The sequence below is a fragment of the Oryzias latipes genome, chromosome 19 (genome assembly GCF_053564925.1).
Source record: "Oryzias latipes strain Hd-rR chromosome 19, Olatipes_Hd-rR_3.1".
NCBI lineage: Eukaryota > Metazoa > Chordata > Actinopteri > Beloniformes > Adrianichthyidae > Oryzias > Oryzias latipes.
Window position 1 is genome coordinate 3241266 of NC_136255.1, and position 19134 is coordinate 3260399.

General features: G+C 43.0%; 1 protein-coding gene across 19 annotated transcripts; it reads left to right on the forward strand.

Annotated features, from left to right (window-relative positions):
* Positions 1 to 458: 458 nt before the first annotated feature.
* exoc7 (exocyst complex component 7) lies at positions 459 to 18019 on the forward strand. Of its 19 annotated transcripts, XM_020712056.3 has the most exons (22): positions 468 to 687; positions 832 to 897; positions 1471 to 1655; positions 1729 to 1834; positions 1957 to 2179; positions 2553 to 2720; positions 3429 to 3440; positions 6392 to 6484; positions 8610 to 8678; positions 8857 to 9002; positions 9597 to 9749; positions 9827 to 9925; positions 10005 to 10067; positions 10141 to 10207; positions 12878 to 12916; positions 13090 to 13152; positions 13230 to 13350; positions 15435 to 15530; positions 15611 to 15674; positions 16641 to 16682; positions 16752 to 16885; positions 17830 to 18019. In XM_020712056.3, the coding sequence occupies exons 1-22, from the start codon at positions 628 to 630 to the stop codon at positions 17930 to 17932; spliced, it is 2172 nt and encodes a 723-aa protein (XP_020567715.1). In that variant the 5' UTR covers positions 468 to 627; the 3' UTR covers positions 17933 to 18019. The 19 variants fall into 19 exon arrangements, with proteins under 19 accessions (XP_004080758.1, XP_020567715.1, XP_011486825.1 ...); XM_011488523.4 differs by lacking the exon at positions 12878 to 12916; XM_011488524.4 differs by lacking the exon at positions 8610 to 8678.
* The last annotated feature ends 1115 nt before the right edge of the window (positions 18020 to 19134 follow it).

Consider the following 19134-nt stretch of genomic DNA (forward strand, 5'->3'; position numbering starts at 1 on the left):
TATCGCCGAATTCGTCTTTTATTATGATTACGCGTCTGTACTTTCCTCTAATTTTAGAAGTGCAACAGCGACGTCAAGCGGCCGGACTGCGCCATTGGTCAGGCCGTGACAATGTATGCCACATTATATAGAATTTTTGAAATGTAGTAGTTATTATGGGGAAATGTTAATAGTAGTGTTACTAATAACGCTTGAACGTCTGTTATCCTAAAAGCGGTGCGGGATTGAAGAAACGTTCCGCTTTGGACATACTCGGATGTGAATGAGAGGAACACACCGGAAATATGAACGAACTGGCCTTCACATTAAAAGCATTTATCCGATAAATTACACTAAATATATTTATTCAAATCACGCTAAAGTATATTATAGTTAAAAACTATATTATACAGCTTTTCTTCAAATCTGTATGTATTCGGGTCTGTTTGTTTGCTCTTCGATGCGAATCGGGTACATTATTTTGAAAAATCAAACCAGAAGTGACCATCCGGTTAGACGCACCCTCCTGTCTCCAGCTGAAAACATCAGAGGAGTTCAATGGTGGTGGTTTATATTCCGAGTTAAACGGGACGGTTAACTGCAGTAAGTCCGCTGGAGGCCTGAGCTCTGACGGGAATCAGCTCCAGGATGATTCCCATCGAGGATGCGTCCGCCAGGAAGCGGGAGATCGAGGAAAAACTGAAGCAGGTCGGTGAAGCGGAAGGAGCCTCTTCCCGCAGAACACTATTCCCTTTTATGTCCCCTTTCCTGAATGTCAACGTTAACCACTTTCATGTGCATTTTAGTCAAATGTAGTGACGAGTGGGCTGCCGGGTATCGGCTATGTTACAGGAACAAGAAACGCTGTCGTTCATCCGAGAAAACCTGGAGAAGAGCGACCAGCTGACCAAAGGGATGGTACGGCGGCTCCATGTCACGTGACTTTCTTCTCAACAGAGTCTATGCAGCTGCTTCGATGGGAAATAAGTGGTTTTATTCCGGCTCCTGATTCTTTAGAGAAGCTTCCACTAAAGAAGGACCAGTATGCCCTTCACTATGGGTTACTGTGATCTGAAAACAAAGGCGCGAGCTCAACGGCTCTTTCAAAATAAAAGTGCCGTCTTCCTGCCAAGAAGAAATAAATACATACTGAATTGCTTTGAATTTGATGAAACAGTTTAAACATTGATTTATCTGTCAATCTGTCATTCTAAAAAATGATATAGTTTGGAAAGCAGCATTTAGTTTTAGTAATTAAAAAACAAGAATGATGCAAAAAGATCTAAATAGTTTTTATGATTTACAAATGGGGTTCTTTTAAGTTTAAAGTTAAGATGGTTTTGATTTTGATTAATCAGATGTCTTAACGGAATCCATAAACAAGATCTGAGGCGTTATACTAGATTTTTGATTCTCATCTCAGAGGTGCCTTTAACTACCGTCGACGTCCTCCGGGAATCAACCTGCTGATCACCTTTTGTGCCTTGAAAGGTCTCCATCCTGTCTTCGTTCGAGAGCCGCTTGATGCAGCTGGAGAACTCCATCATCCCGGTGCACAAACAGACCGAGAATCTGCAGCGGCTGCAGGAGAACGTGGACAAGACTCTGTCCTGCATGGACCATGTCATCAGTTACTACCACGTGGCTAAAGACACCGACAGGATCATCCGTGAGGGGTGAGCAGCACCCCCTCCTGAAGTAAAGTCAAAGAAATGAGCCGGCTGTGAAAACGTGCATGCTCTGTCGCAGACCTGCCGGCAGACTGGACGAGTACCTCGCCTGCATCGCAAAGATTCAGAAAGCAGTGGAGTACTTTCAGGACAACAACCCCGACAGCCCTGAACTTAACACAGTGGTACAGTATCAGCCTTTGTCTGTACATGTATGACTCTAAAAAAAGAAGAATAAATGAACCAAGATTGCATTTTGAGACTGAGTGAGATTCAAGTAACTCTCCAAAACGTTGATGGTCTGCAGAAAGCGCGCTTTGAAAAGGGCAAAGAGCTGCTGGAGGCGGAGTTCCGCGGCCTCCTGACGCGCTACAGTAAGCCCGTTCCCCCCATCCTCATCCTGGACACCATCAGCGTGGACGAAGAGCTGGAGGTGCAGGAGGAGGTGGTGCTGGAACACCTCCCTGAGGCGGTGCTCCAGGACATCATCTGCATCACCGGGTGGCTGGTGGAGTTTGGACGTAACCAGGGTAACCAGGACGTAACCAACCTCACAGGCTTTCTTTTTCCAGACTTCTGTTGAACAGTTTTCACTGCAGTTGGAGGTCAAGGTCACAGATGTGTTAGGATTCTTTCCTCAGAGTTCAAAATGAGTTTGAACTGGCTGTTGTTTTGTGTTAAGTGTGACGCTGTGATGCCTGGCTCATGCTAGTTTAGCTAATCGATGCACATATGTGTCCCAGTACAGTAGTGAGGCCTTTGGATCTTCTACATAGGCAACCATGTGATCAACCAAAGCCCAAGTATAATGTTAAAAGTGATCAAACACGTGAGAGTTCAACAGAGGAGGAGATTTTTTAAGAGGCAGATTGTAAACTCTTCTTTTGTTTTTGTCTTCCTCAGATTTTATGAACGTCTACTTCCAGATCAGGTCCAACCAGCTGGATCGGTCCATCAAAGGCCTGAAAGAGCATTTCCGGAAGAACAGCGCCTCCTCTGGGGTCCTCTACTCGCCCGCTGTCCAAACCAAACGCAAGGACACGCCCACCAAAAAGGTTCCCAAGAGACCAGGTCAGCAACTCACAGTTTTCTTCTGCCATCCTCCGCCTGCAGTCACATAACCGCACGACCGAGTTTTGGGGCCGGTTTACAAACCTGTTTTTTTTTAATTTAAATTTATATATATATATACTTACGAGACAAAAAAGTAATAAAGTAACGAGACAAAACACGAAAGTTCTCTGCTTATTGGAGCCGTGCATGAAGATGACAGATGTGGAGCATTTTGTGAAGCTTTATTTCCGGCTAAGTTTAAAAAAAACAGAGAAATTCTGAACATTTTGGCGACATTGAAGTTGGACAGCTGCAGGGACACCGACGTCTTCATCAACGTCTGCAGATATCCTGCAAGGCCCCCCATCAATGGATTAAACATGAATTAATCGTAAATCAAACAAATGGAACATAATCAATAAACATCCGCTTTGCTGCTGCGTGACGTTCACTTGCTGCACTGAATGCTCACTTCCACTTTAATCTCGTAAATTTACGACTTTGAATCTCGTTATTTTCCTTTTTTTTTTTTTTTGTGGCCCTAGAACTCCGTCGTATAACAGAGACGTGAAATACATGTGAAAATGTGGCGTCTGTCAGGCGTTTGCGCCTTTTCTGCACGTGGCGCTGAATTCCATCCAGCCGCCTCGATATAGCCGTTTGCTCCTTAACTGTCCTCTCTAACCATCCTCTCCTCTTTCCTCGTTTCCTGTGCTGTGATGACAGTCTACATCCCAGGTAAATACAAAGCTTTCACTGTTGTGCTCTGAGCTCATGTCCAGTGGTTGCTGTGGTTACCAGAGTCGTCCCTGAAGCAGCACATCTTCATTTGTGCTGAGGATGAAGATGGCAGATGTGGAGCATCTTCATGCTGGTGTTCAGGGAGCAGGCCTCTATGGAGCGATATTTCTGCCTTCACGCTGCACACAAAACTTTCTAACTTGCAAATTAAAATATAAATAAATATTTGCTTTTACATTTTTTTTTTGCTTTCAAATTTTTATCTTTGCTTTTTTTGGCTTTCATTTTTGTCTTTCAAAATGTTATATTCTTTCAAAAAAAAATTTATTCAATTTTTTTTTGCATTCAAAAATATTTTTGCAAAACAAATGTTTTTTCATGCGTTGTGCCTCATCTCGCTGTTTTTTTCTATTTTTGATTTTGTTTACATAGATTTCAGTTTAACGTGACCATTTATTTTTTGCTCCATTATACAAATAAACAATCTAAAGCAAATATTTAACATTTTTTTATTTGCAACTTTTGTGTGCAACGTGGTGGCTTGAATGTCAACCAATAGGCTTCTAGTTTCATGGCAGCTGCAGCAGCGGTGAAAGCTGACCTGTAAACGCCGTAAACGTCGTAAACGTCGTAAACGTAACCTTCCAAAGATCTGGAAAAGTTTCTTTATGGAAAATAATCTGCTGCGTTTAATGTAATAAGATCTTTTCAAAACTCAGGTGATGATTGGAACTACTAGATGATTAAACAGTTCTGAGTTTGATAGAAGATGTCTGATACTGTGTCTGATAATAGAAGAACCAAAATGTCCATTAATAACACAGCCACTATAAACGTTATTGAACTAAGACTTTTGAGTTTGTTAATCAACACTCGGCAGAGTCACGCGGTGAAAATTCCTGTTTCTGTCTGCAAAGTGAACCTGTGTTGGAGCTTCTGCTTCACACTCGATGCATCAAACGAGATGTTTGTTTTTATCCAGAATTTCTGCAGAAAACACGCTTTAATGATTTAAAAAGTCCAAATGAGGGAGTTCTAAACTCCCACATCCAGCTGGTTACTGGTTGGAGATTAAAAAAATAGGAAATTATGCAGATTTTTCATGTTGAAGACACTAACCTTTGATCTACCAGTGAAAATGCTTTGATTCTTTCCTTTTCCATTTGAGATCAGTAAACCCAACCCTAGAAAGAGCTGTAATGGTGATTCTATTCTAGGAAAATCCATACTTTTTTTTTTCAAACTAGTTTTTTTTTAAACGCGGATCCTATCCTTTATTCAGACATGATACAAAAGACGGCCGTTTAGATTTGTGTTAGATTTCTGCTGCTGTGACACTAAAGGCTGAGGAGCTGCACAGTGTGTATGTAGCAGAGTTGTGCAGCAGAGTTGTGTAGAAGGGCTTAGCGCTGCTGCAGCTTCAGAGGAAATGTGTTTTTGCTTGGGTCACAAAAGCTCAGCTGGAGTCGAAAGATTTTACACACAACTTCCGGTGTGAATCTCTGTAGCAGCCTGATGCCGTGCACTTGGTTCAGCTCAAGTCACTAAAGCTGCGCCGGAGCCTAAACCCAAAACTGCAGTAAAGTGACCTGCTGCTGGAGGGGGCGGACAGGATTTGACAGCACGTCTTCTTGTGTTGTAGTCTTGTGTTGTAGTCCTGTAGACGTCTGCTTTGTCACAAAGCTGGACTGGAAGCTTCCAGATGCTCAGAGATGGGCACAATAAGGGGAAAATGTCCTGTTTGTAATCAGGACATTAATCAGGATGTAGACGGACGAAGTAAGGGGACAATGTCCTATTTGTATTTAGGATGTAGACTGACGCAGTAGGGGGACGATGTCCTGTTTGTAATTAGGACATTAATCAGGACGTAGATGGACGCAGTAGGGGGACGATGTCCTGTTTGTAATTAGGACATTAATCAGGACGTAGACGGACGCAGTAGGGGGACGGTTTCCTGTTTGTAATTAGGACGTAGACAGACGCAGTAGGGGGACAATGTCCTATTTGTAATCAGGACATTAATCAGGACGTAGACGGACGCAGTAGGGGGACAATTTCCTGTTTGTATTTAGGATGTAGACTGACGCAGTAGGGGGACGATATCCTGTTTGTAATCAGGACGTAGACGGACGAAGTAGGGGGACGATGTCCTGTTTGTAATCAGGACATTTATCAGGACGTAGACGGTTGCAGTAGGGGGACGATGTCCTGTTTGTAATCAGGACAACAATCAGGACGTAGACGGACACAGTAGGGGGACAATTTCCTGTTTGTATTTAGGATGTAGACTGACGCAGTAGGGGGACAATGTCCTATTTGTAAACAGGACATTAATCAGGACGTAGACGGACGAAGTAGGGGGACAATGTCCTGTTTGTAATCGGGACGTCGCTGACTTGAACGCTATGCAGGGCGAGGAAGCCATCGGACGTCCAGTTGCTCACGTTTGTTGTCATTGGCTGCACGTGTGATAGAGCCGCCCGCCGTCTGCTGCTTTGTCATTTGCATTTCTGTACTTTAAGGTAAGGAAAAGGAATGAGCGCAGCTCCAAATGTTCCACCTGCCTACCAACCCACAATGCGCTGAGGCTGCGTTCGTGCTGTAATGTTTTCTGGATGTCATCTGATTATGATCTGCTGATGTTCATGTATGACCTGTGACCTAACCTGTGTGCTTTCTTACATGTGTGTTTCCACACAGCAGTCCTGTAGTGCTGTTGTTGGGTTGACTGGTTTTGGTGCTATAGGTGGTGCTCCCTCTCCCCCACCCCAAAAACAAACCCTGCTGGTTGCCCCATTGGTGGAGGGATGTGGTGTCTGCCTTTCATCACACTCGTTTCCCGCTTCTTTTTCTTCTTCCTCTTTCTTCTGGTGTTTCTTGGTTGTCTGGACCTTGCTGGCCCCACTCCTCTCCTCTGGACTCTTTCTCTGTGTTTGTGGGACCAGGGACCATTCGCAAGGCTCAGAACCTTCTGAAACAGTACTCACAGCATGGGCTGGATGGGAAAAAGGGGGGTTCTAACCTCACTCCTTTGGAAGGTAAAGCACCTTGGTCTTCTCTGTCTCTTTTTTCCAGCTGGTTTCAGTCAAACACAAAGTCCCAACAGCCGGCCAAAGCAGCTTCTAGACTGTACCGCTTCAGATCATTGGACACATGATGGACAGCACTCACGATGAACGGAACCATTCTGCAAGTTATCCCTCTGAAAAAGCTGACTTTGGTCTGCAATGTTCATTATAGAAACATTTTGACACAATGTGAATACAGAATCCAGAAAGCACAATGTTTGAGTTTCTTTGTATAATAGAGCAGAAAATAAATGTTCAGTCACTGAGAAAAGTTCATCTCAGTACTTTGTAATGTGGTTCCAATGACAGAGGTCAAAGGTTTGGAACCGATAGACTTTTTGTAACTGTCAGTAGCAGTTCCATTGTGGGTGGTTCATCAGGGAAATAGTAAAAAAAAGTTGAAAAAAACATTATATAGTAAGAAACAGCACAAGGCTGGCTCCTGTTCCCCACAAGGTTTCCTGAAGATTTTCAGACGATCTGAACTGTAGTTGCTAATTTGGTCCATTCTTCCATGCAGATCTTCTCTAGAGCTGTGCTGTTTTTGGGGCTGTTGCTGGGCAACCACTCCCTCCACAGATTCTCCATGGATTGAGGTCCAGGGACCGTTGGAACACTCTAGAACCCTGAAATCCTTTAGACACTCTTTACTTTGCTGGGTGATCTTTGGGGGATTCTTTTAGTAATGCTGGAAGATCCAGACATGTTCCATCCCTGATGTTCTCCCTATTGGAAGGAGGTTTTTGTCCAAAATCTCCCCATACGTGACCCAATTCCCCTTTTGCTTCATACGGATCAGGCCGGTCGTTGACCGGCTCCCCCTGTAGTTCTGGACTGTGTACAAACTTGTCCCTGGTGTCCTCAGACAGCTCCTTGGTGGAGAGGTCTGCCTGTATAAGGGTGTGGACAGGTGTCTTTTCTACAGGTAACCAGTTCAAACAGGTGACATGAACACAGGTAACCAGTGGAGGATAGAAGAGCTTCTTAAAGAAGGAGGAACGGGTCTGTGAGGAACTGAATCCTTGCTGGCTTCTAGATGAATCCTTATTTTCTGCTCCATTATACAATCATTATTTAAAGATCAGACATTGTGATTTCCTGCATTCTTTCTTTACATTTTGTCTCTCACATTAAAGTGTTTCTATGATGAACATCTCAGACCAAACTCAGCTTTTTAGAGGGACGACCTGAGGAATCTGTGGCTGACAAATATGTTTTTGCTTCACTGCTTTAAAGCAAACATTTGTCTTCAGGCGTTTTTAACACAAACCTCACTTGAAGTCAATTGGCTCTGCTAAAAAAATTTCTTTTAATAAAGTTCAAACGGATTTTTTATTTTAGTTGACCCGGCTTTGAATATTAGGTTGTCTAAAAATGCAAAATAAATGCATTTACACCAACAATGTTAAGTTCAATTATTCCAATGTAATTCAGTCTCCACTCCGTCCTTTGCCCCCACAAAGACATGTTTTTAGAAAACCTACAGATTAACCAGCAATCCCATCAGTAATGAAATTAAAAGGTTTGATATGATGAAGATAAAGTCAAAAGTGGCACAAGCACCCAAATCTGACCTCTTACTTCTTTAAAATGTCTTTTTTGATTGATTCATTTATGCATCAATTCAATTCAAGTTTATTTGTAGAGCCCAAATTCAAACAACAGTCGTCTCAATGGGCTTCGCACCGGTAGACCATGAACACATGAGACCTTTCTCCCATTAATAGCTTTCAATCAAGTCGGGTCGGGAAGTTATCAGGAAAGAAGAATTCATTTTCTGCTTAAACTCCCATCCAACTGATAAACTGGTGTCAGACGTGGGGTTTTCCCATTTTCCCATCAGGAAATCTGTCAAAAGCTGCAATGAATCCAAAGCTGTTGTGACATTTGAAGCTGGTTTTTGTCCCACAGTTTAACATGTAGACTGGTTCAGAACCAGTTTACATTTCACTCATCTTGGGTGGGCACGCCCTGCCTTTTCTCTCTGGTGCTTGGTGGTGGGCGGTTCAGGTCAGGTTTGTCCCCTCTCCCCCCTCTTAGCCTAGTCTTGACCTCGTTTTGACTAGTCTCCCTGCTGGCCCGCCCCACCCACCAGGTTACGATCATGACCCACGGGTCAAACACATCACTGAGGCCCTGACTGAGAAGCATGGGGCTGCCCCAGGTGAGTGACGAATTCCAGAAGTTCAGAGGTTGATCAGAGAGGCAACCTCAGCTCAGTTTCTTCCTTTAACAATCAAGTTCTTATAAAGTAAGAAGTTAAACTCCGGGCTGAAGTTGTTGTTTAGATCCTTGTCTTATGTTTTGTCAGCTGACGGGAGCTCTTGTTATGCAACTCTTAGGGAAAGACGATGTTCTTGACATCGAGATCGACTCCTACATCCACTGCATCAGTGCCTTTGTGAAGCTGGCTCAGAGCGAGTACGCCCTGCTGACCGAGATCATCCCTGAACACCACCAGAAGAAGACCTTTGACTCCCTCATCCAGGTCAGAGGAGTCAAACCAGGGAGCTTTCATTGAGGATTTCCCAGACAATTTGGTTTTAGGGGTTAGACGTAGTGACACAAAAGTATTCAACAATCCTTTTATCTGTAATCACCGGGCAGAAGTACAGCATCAGATATGCAGGAAGGGCTCTTGAGGATTTAATCAGGTGCTGCTGTTGAAAGTAAAGCTTCTGTAGAACATCCACCTGAGGTTCCAGGTGTTGGTCATTTGCTAAAGGTTTCCCTACCATCTACAGTAATGAAACTCCACAGTCAAGAAAAAATAAACCAAAGCAACAATCAAATTTGAAACCTCATTCTCCTCTGATTGCTGACATCAACCATCCAGTTTTTTTCCTTTTTTAGGTCATTCTCTGTTTGTTGGTTGAGTGTCCAGTAGATGAGCAGTTGACGCTAAAAACTCTTTAGTCACTCTTACTGTTTTTCTTCACCGTATCTGACCATTGATACCATAGATTACCATAGACACGGACACCTTTTATCTGGCTGAAAGGATTTTAATGATTAAAAGCAGGACATTTTTCCCTAAGCCACATTCTGGTTGCATGCTCAGTTTCATCATGTCTGTCCACAGGAAGCATTGGACAACCTGATGCTGGAAGGAGACAACATTGTGTCTGCAGCTCGCAGGGCCATCATGCGCCACGACTACTCGGCGGTGCTCACCATCTTCCCCATCCTCAGACATCTGAAGATGAACAAGTCAGACTTTGACTCCACACTTCAGGTTGGGTCTGCGGCGTCTCATTTCTGGAAGAAGCTGGTCTTGGGGTGTTTAGCGACTGTACTTGATTTGACGTGCAGGGAACGGCGGCGAGCACCAAGAACAAACTGCCAACGCTCATCACGTCCATGGAGACGATTGGAGCCAAAGCACTGGAAGAGTTTGCAGACAGCATTAAGGCATGCGGCTCCCACTTAAACCACCCCTTGTCTATTGGCTGCTGGTCATTTACATGGGTTTTCTCTCCACTAACTACAGAATGATCCTGATAAAGAGTACAACATGCCCAAAGATGGAACAGTGCATGAGCTCACCAGCAACGTAAGCTTGGTTTCTGCTCTGCACTGCCTCTCCGGTTATTTGCCGCTTGTTTGAGCTCTCTGTCTCCGTTCAGGCCATTCTGTTCCTGCAGCAGCTGCTGGACTTCCACGAGACTGCAGGAGCCATGCTGGCATCTCAAGGTTTGCTCCTTTGTGTAGCTCTGCAGACGTCCACCCACCACCTGTCTGTCTGAAAACATCATGGCAGATACACAAACACGAGCACCCAAAGGGAATTCAAATTTCAAGTCAGTGCCAGGCATCCATTTCTTCCTTTCCAGCCTGCTCATGTCAAGAATTTGATAGATTTTAGCTACAGTGGGGGACAGGAGAGAGAAATATTGAACAGGAAGACAGTTCCTGCCAAATGACAGAGGAGAATGGCGAGAATCTGCCTGGAATTTTGCAAACCAATAGAAACAAACCTGGAGACACAGAGATAAGTGCAGAATCTCATATTAGCTGGAGAACGAACCATCTCAGTTTCTCCTTTTACCGTAAGGTTCAGCTTTTTTGTGTTGAGTAGCCACTGCTTTTTAAGCCAATAAGACAGTAAAATGAATGGTGCGCGCCGATCGACGAGCATATATTGAGGAGCTTGCTGAGGAGGCAGAAAGAGCTACAACCCGAGGAGAACAAGGCCAGCTGTACAGAATTAGTCGACAAGTATGTGGAAAACACCACTCTACTGTCAGCTTACCAATTAAAGATAAACAGGGGAAGCTTCTCACAACAGAAGCAGAACAAGATACCCGCTGGGCTGAACATTTTCAGGAAGTTTTGAACAGAGATCCACCAACAGAAGGAGCAGATATTCCAGAAGGAAAGACAGACCTAGACATCAACACAGACCCACCAACAAAGGAGGAAATTGTCTCAGTTATCAAGTCACTGAAAAGCAATAAAGCACCAGGTCACGACAATTTGAATGCTGAACTGTTCAAGACGGACACAGAAACAGCATCAAAAATATTGCAACCTTTTTTCAAAACCGTTTGGATATCAGCAAGCATACCAGAAGAATGGACTAAAGGTGTAATCATCAAAATTCCAAAGAAGGGCACACTCAGCGAATGTAACAACTGGCGTGGTATCACCCTTCTGTCCATCCCCAGCAAGATTATGGCCAAGATAATCATCAATAGGTTATCGGAAGCTGTGAATGCAATACTTAGGAAGGAACAAGCCGGTTTTAGAAAAGGGAGAAGATGCACGGAACAGATTTTTGCTCTGAGAAACATAATAGAACAAAGTGCTGAATGGCAGCAGCAGCTCTTCGTTAACTTTATAGACTTTGAAAAAGCATTTGACAGTGTGCACAGAGACAGCTTGTGGCGAATCTTGAGGGCTTATGGAGTACCGACCCACATGATAAAACTGATAAGAAGCTTCTATAACAACTATAGATGCTGTGTGGGAGGAAGTGACATCTGGTTTGAAGTGAAAACTGGAGTCCGTCAAGGATGTGTGATGTCAGCTCTCCTCTTCAACGTAGTGATAGACTGGGTGATGAGGCGCACGACTGAAGCAGGACCAACTGGCATCAGATGGACACTCTTCTCCACCCTCGAGGATCTCGACTTTGCTGACGATCTGGCACTGATCTCTCATATTCACCGACATATGCAAGACAAGACTGACCGGCTAAGCCGATTTGGATCCCAGGTTGGTCTTAAAATCAACCAAAGCAAGTCAGCGATTTTGACCTTGAATACTACGTCACAGCCCCCCATCAAGGTCAATGATCAGAATTTACCATTTACTGAAAGCTTTACTTACTTGGGTAGCATCATCACATCAGAAGGTGGAAGTAATAAGGACATACAGAACAGGATTAATAAAGCCAGGGTTGCATTCATAAGCATGAACAATATTTGGAAGACATCACAGTACAGCACTAAGACAAAACTGAAGCTCTACAGCAGCTGTGTTCTGTCAGTATTACTGTATGGAGCAGAGTGCTGGAGAATGACACAGCAGGACTTGACCAAACTTTCGACCTTCCACACCAAAAATTTAAGGAGGATATTAAGAATTTTCTGGCCCCAAAAGATCTCCAATGAAGATCTATTCCTCCGCAGCAATCAAGAAGACATGTCATCAATTATCCTCAAAAGACGCTGGACATGGATAGGACATGTACTCAGGAGTGAAAACCACACAATAATAAAGACAGCACTACATTGGACACCAGATGGAAAAAGAAAAAAAGGACGGCCGAAGATCACCTGGCGCCGAACAGTAGAAACCGAGCTGAAGGAATTTGGACACACCTGGGGAACCATCATCACCCTGGCCCGCGACCGTCAGAAGTGGAAAGATTTCGTTGCTGCCCTAAGCGTCTCAAGGTGTAAAAGGCAGTAAGAAGAAGAAGAAGCCACTGCAAACTGCGAGACTGCTCACAGTTTTAGTTTTGAGATCGAGTCCAGTGATTGTGTCGACGATCCTGTCGCTCTAAATGTTCCCTTGTCTTAGCAAACACAGTTCCCACCGCATGCATTCAGCAGATTCAGGTAAACTGAGTAACAGGTGAGGTCACGGAGGTTCATGGCGGCCCCTTCTCAGGCTGTGTCCCAGCAGCATCAGTTCCTGGTTTTTACCCTTCGGTTGTTTTCCGCTGTGCTGTACAACCTGACTGTCCTCTGCATGCTTTCACCTGCGCGGCTCCGGCTGCCTCCTAACTCCTTCACTTCCCTTCATTTTCCTGACTGATGACTGTTGGCTTTCTCTGCAATAACAAATCTCTTTTAACCTTTTTGCACTTGTGCCTCTTTCTCTGTCTCTTCCCTGTTGCTTTGCTGGTCCTTTTAGTGCTGGGGGACACTTACAATATACCTTTAGACCCCCGAGGTAAGCACCAGTCTGGATGTGGGCCCCAAGCGTCCTGACCTGATACTCCCTGTCTGTGATGTTACCTTTAAGCTGGCTCTTGAATCAGTAGTTGATGTGTTGGCAGATGTGCATGTGGTTGCTTTGCACCAGCGGTTCAGGGTGAACTTTTGTGTGTGTGTGTGTTCTTCCAGAGAGTTCATCAGCGACCAGCTACTCTTCCGACTTCAACAAACGGCTCCTCAGCTCTTATATCTGTAAGTTCAGGAACCGGCCCCGTCACGGTGAGATGAGACGCTCCTCAAACTGACCATCTCTCTCTGTCGTTCTCCAGGTAAAGTTTTGGGAAACCTCCAGTTAAACCTGCTCAGTAAATCCAAAGTGTATGAGGATTCAGCCCTGAGTGCCATTTTCCTTCACAACAACTATAACTACATCCTCAAGTCTCTGGAGAAGTCAGTGCCTCTTCTACAGCCCCATCAATGCAGACTCTTTTTTTTTGACAGACTAACAAAAGAATCTTATTTTAAATGGTGGCCTGGCAAAATGCAAGATAAGGATAATTAGAGTATGGGATAAAATTGTGGGGGATGTGACTAACGGTTCCTGATAATTCAGTTTTACGGTGGCCGACACGGCTCACACTACATGCAGAAGGAACAACACAACAGCATGAAACGGAACACAACAGAAGTAGAATACTACAGAAATGAGGAAAAAAATAATTCAGTTTCAACACCTCCACGCTTCTTGAATGGTGCGTGATATTTGTACTAGATGACGCAATTTCCTATTAGATAACGTGATTTCTTACAAGCTAGCTTGATTTCTTATGAGATGACGTGATTTCTTGCTAGATAACAGGATTTCTTATTAGATAACTTAATTCTTACCAGATAACGTGATTTCTTACTAGATAATGTAATTTTTTACCAAATAACGTAATTTCTTACTAGATAACGTGATTATTACTAGATAGTGTAATTTCTCGTTAGATAACGTAATTTCTTATTAGATAGCATGATTTCTTACTAGAAAGCGTGATTTCTGATTAGATAACGTAATTTCTTACGAGATAACGTAATTTCTTACGAGATAACGTGATTTCTTACCAATTAGCGGGATTTCTTACTAGATAACGTAATTTCTTACAAAATAACGTAATTTCTTATTAGATAACCTGATTTCTTACAAGCTAGCGTGATTTCTTATGAGATGACGTGATTTCTTACTAGATAACGGGATTTCTTATTAGATAACTTAATTCTTACCAGATAACGTGATTTCTTACTACATAATGTAATTTTTTACAAAATGACGTAATTTCTTACTAGATTACGTGATTATTACTAGATAGTGTAATTTTTCGTTAGATAACGTGATTTCTTATTAGATAACGTGATTTCTTATTAGATAACGTAATTTCTTATTAGATAGCATGATTTCTTACTAGAAAGCGTGATTTCTTATTAGATAACGTAATTTCTTACGAGATAACGTGATTTCTTACTATAAAATGAAATTTCTTACAAAATAACGTAATTTCTTATTAGATAACATGATTTCTTACCAATTAGCGTGATTTCTTTCTAGATAATGTAATTTCTTACAAAATAACGTAATTTCTTATTAGATAACATGATTTCTTACCAATTAGCGTGATTTCTTTCTAGATAATGTAATTTCTTACAAAATAACGTAATTTCTTATTAGATAACTTGTTTTCTTACTAGATAACGTGATTATTACTAGATAACGTAATTTTTCAATTAGATAACGTAAATTAATACGAGATAAAGTTGTTTCTTATGAGATAAAGTGATTTCTTACTAGATAATGTGATTTCTTATTAGATAACTTAATTTCTCACTAGAAAACGTGATTTCTTACTAGATAGCGTGATTTCTTACCAAATTACGTATTTCCTTACCATATAATGTAATTTCTTACCAAATAACGTAATTTCTTATTAGATAACGTGTTTTCTTACTAGATAACGTGATTATTACTAGATAACGTAGTTTCTCAATTAGATAACGTAATTTCTCATTAGATAACGTAAATTATTACGAGATAAAGTTGTTTCTTATGAGATAGTGATTTCTTACTAGATAACGTAATTTCTTACGAGATAACGTAATTTTTGACGAGATAACGTAAATTCTTACTAGTGTTAGATGAAAAGTGTTAGATTTATATGTTACTATGTGGAAAGCTGGCTAAATTTACATTTTCTTTTTTTTTTTTTTTAAATAGCTTGAAACACGATTATTTTCTTTTTTACCACTTCCGTTCTGGGAAAATGGAGTTCAGTGCACAACCAAACACTGTCCTGGAGCTGAAGAAACCTGTTTCTCACAAAGTCAGACCCTCAGGCTGGGGACACTGCAGCTGACTAGGAGAGCTGAAAATCTGCTGCTGTGGGTCCGCTGGGATCTGTAAAAACAGCCACAGCCCCTGCAGTAGCTGGAAGCTGGTGGTTCTGTGCTTCAGCTGGAAGGCTGGGTTTGATTATTCCTCATCTGTCACCAAACTGCAGGTCTGAGTTGATCCAGCTGGTCACCGTGACTCAGAAGAGAGCCGAGGCCTCCTACAAAGAGCTGATACAACAGCAGATCGAGTTCTACCAGCGCAGGTAAACTCAAAACTCAGCTGTTGTCAAGATTTCAGTGTCCTGCCTTCTGCTGACTTAACCAACACGTCTGTCTGCCACAGCTGGCTGAAGGTCACAGAGCACCTGACGGACCGCAACATGCCCGTCCTCCAGCCCGGCATGAAGGTCAGAAACCGCTAGCGACGGCAGCACTGGGGCAGTTAGCTTCAGGTCGTTGTAAAGGGTTAGCGCTTCTCTTTTGTGGGGGTGGGAAGTCACAAAGCAACAGCACTGGATGGCTTTATCTGGTCTCTAGTCCCAGTGTGGAGTCATGAACTCCCACATAAATCCTTTTTAATCCCCCTAAAATCTGGAAAGTCCCGTCTCAGCGGGACAGAAATCAGCTCTCAAATGACTTCAAGATTAGACTTCTGTGATACTTCATTATCAGGCTGGAGGGGATGCAAAGTCCTGCAGCGGAGTTCTGGTGGGGGAGATCATTTACATTCATTATTAGCTTCTCCTCTTAAAGTAAATCAGCGTCTAGGGTTTTACTGCCATGGAACGTTTTTTTGGTCACAGTTCCATGTTTTTCAAAGTTCTTTTGGTTCTTTCTCTGAACTGTTATAGTCTGCAGATCTTTTACCAGTTAAAGAAGCATCTCTGCCTTCAGGTTTATGCTCTAAATAAGGAGTTTTAACAAACATTGTTTTTTAATGTTTTTCTTGGATTTCGGCAGTGATTTGGGACAGCTGCATCGTACCTCAACAACATTCCAAAAATGGGACAAAGTAACTTAAGGATTTAGTCAACTCCACCCATGGGTGTCCCTAATTCCCAACTAAAACTGAAGAAACTACCTTCAAGGTTTTCATAAATTGAAAGCAAAGCAATAAACTGTCACCATGAGGCTCGGTTAGCACGTTAGCACGTCAGGACTGGATTTGCTTCCGTTGAACTGGGCTAATTAAGTATAGCAGGCCCTGCTGAAAACCTGTTTTTAGGTCTTTTTATACAAGCAGTTGCTTTGGTACACTCTCAAACGTTTAATTTGAAACCAGTCCAGACCCGATGCTGGTATACAATCGTGGTTTCATGTGAACAGCCATCATGTACACTCTGTAACCCTTTAAACGCTTTCTCCTCCTTCAGCTGAAAGATAAAGAGCGGCAAGTGATTAAAGAGAAGTTCAAGGTAAGGAGTTTAAAGTATGGCAGAGCAAAAACAGCTCTGAGCTGCAGCTCTGACCAGAGAGTCTCTTAGGGCTTCAACGATGGTTTGGAGGAGCTGTGTAAGATCCAGAAGGGTTGGGCCATCCCAGACAAAGATCAGCGAGACTTCATCCGGCAAGCTCAGAAGACAGCGGTGTCGGATGCTTACAGAGTCTTCCTGCAGAGGTGAGGGACACATCCCAGCAGCAGTCTCATCTGTGGCGGTGTTGCACTACGTACACACTGGTGCGTTCCGCGTCCCCTTGAACGCACCACACAAGCCGGGTGCCTTGTGTTCTACAAGGCCCTGAAAGCGTTTTTAGCAGACGGTGTTCACACCGGTCTGTTGCTACCCGATACGAACGCATGAACGTACAGCCGGAAGAGGTTGTGTCTGAATGCGAAAAACCAGTTCGCATCTATGCTCACTAGATCTGCGAATATAGACCACAATGCATTGCAACATAAAAATTTTTGCCAAAAAATGTATTTAAATGTATTTTTTTGATAAACCATCAACGTTTTTATCTTCAGAAGACAGTGGACTCATAAATAATCGTCCCAAAACGCTCATTTTAATTAGATTTTAACTTTGTGAAATCGATGATTTCATATTCGCCGTGAAAAAGAATAAAAGTCGTGAGCGTGGCGTCTGAATTGCTTTTAAAATCCAGGACAATAGATAGTGCCACTATCTAGTTTTTTAGTATTTATGGGTCAGGGTGGGAACTTTGGTGTCATAGTTGATTCATTTCTCCTTCATGGTCAATTTTCAAACGGTTCTCACTTCTGTGTTTTGACAAGGACGACATCCATACGTCGCTCCCAGACAGAGTCCCTGATTGGTCAACTAGTTCACCTTTGAGCGCACGTTCAACGGACGCGCATTAGGTACAGAAAGCCTGAAAACAGGCGTAAAAACTCGAAAGAATTTTGAATGTAGAAGCCGAAATGTGGACTTTCTATCGGACGCGGTCCCTTGAAAGGGCGTTTCCGAGCCGGGTGGGAACGTAGCGCAACACTGTTTTTCTGCTCCATCATATTTGATTTAAATCTGTCAAGGAAAGAAGTTGGATAAGCCTAAAATAGTGTGTGTGAGCCACAGCCGCTATCTATCAACTGTTTTCCAGATGTACCAACATTTCCTTCACCAAGAACCCTGAGAAGTACCACAAGTACCGGCCAGAAGAGGTGGAGGAGATGATCGAGAAGCTTTTTGACACGTCTGCCTGAAGCAGGAAGTCCTGAGGCTCAAAACTGCGTGCGTCACACAAAGACCATGTGTTCACAAGCTGAGAAATAAACTAGAATTTTTCTGCAGACACATCAGAACTTTTATGAAAACAAACTCTCAAACAGGCAAACCTTTTACATTTTTCTCCAATAATAGGATCAGCAGCTTCATGGTTTCTGCTTTGGGATCCGTTCGTTTCTGGAACATCTGCATGGAAATGAATGCATTGTTGCATACATGCCTGTAGTCAAAAAAAGAAGCTCTGGCAGGGTTTCAGAGCTGACATTAACACTAAAAATCATAAAAATCCTTTATTCTGAGTCCAGCATGTGCAGTCAGACGAGGATTTTTCAGTCACTGATTCCTCAGGTCGTCCCTCTAATAAAATGAGTTGTTACTCTGAGATGTTCATCACAGAAACACTTTAATGTGAGAGACAGAATGTAAAGAAAGAATCCAGGAAATCACAATGTCTGATCTTTAAATAATGATTGTATAATGGAGCAGAAAATAAGGATTCATCTACAAGCCAGCAAGGATTCAGTTCCTCACAGACCCGTTCCTCCTTCTTTAAGAAGCTCTTCTATCCTCCACTGGTTACCTGTGTTCATGTCACCTGTTTGAACTGGTTACCTGTAGAAAAGACACCTGTCCACACCCTTATACAGGCAGACCTCTCCACCAAGGAGCTGTCTGAGGACACCAGGGACAAGTTTGTACACAGTCCAGAACTACAGGGGGAGCTGGTCAACGACCGGCCTGATCCGTATGAAGCAAAGGGGGAATTGGGTCACGTATGGGGAGATTTTGGACAAAAACCTCCTTCCATCAGGGAGAACATCAGGGATGCAACATGTCTGGATCTTCCAGCATTACTAAAAGAATCCCCCAAAGATCACCCAGCAAAGTAAAGAGTGTCTAAAGGATTTCAGGGTTCTAGAGTATTCTAACGGTCTCTGGACCTCAATCCATGGAGAATCTGTGGAGGGAGTTGTTGCCCAGAAACAGCCCCAAAAACAGCACAGCTCTGGAGAAGATGTGATTGGAATAAATATTTCCCATTCATCCCATGAAGGATTCACAGAAACGACAAGCTGTGAATGAATGACGGAGCCACTTAAACCCTCGCCGCATCTTTAGGTGGAGAGGAAGAGGAAGTACACAAGAGGACTGTGGTGGCGAAGACAAAGCAGACATTTGA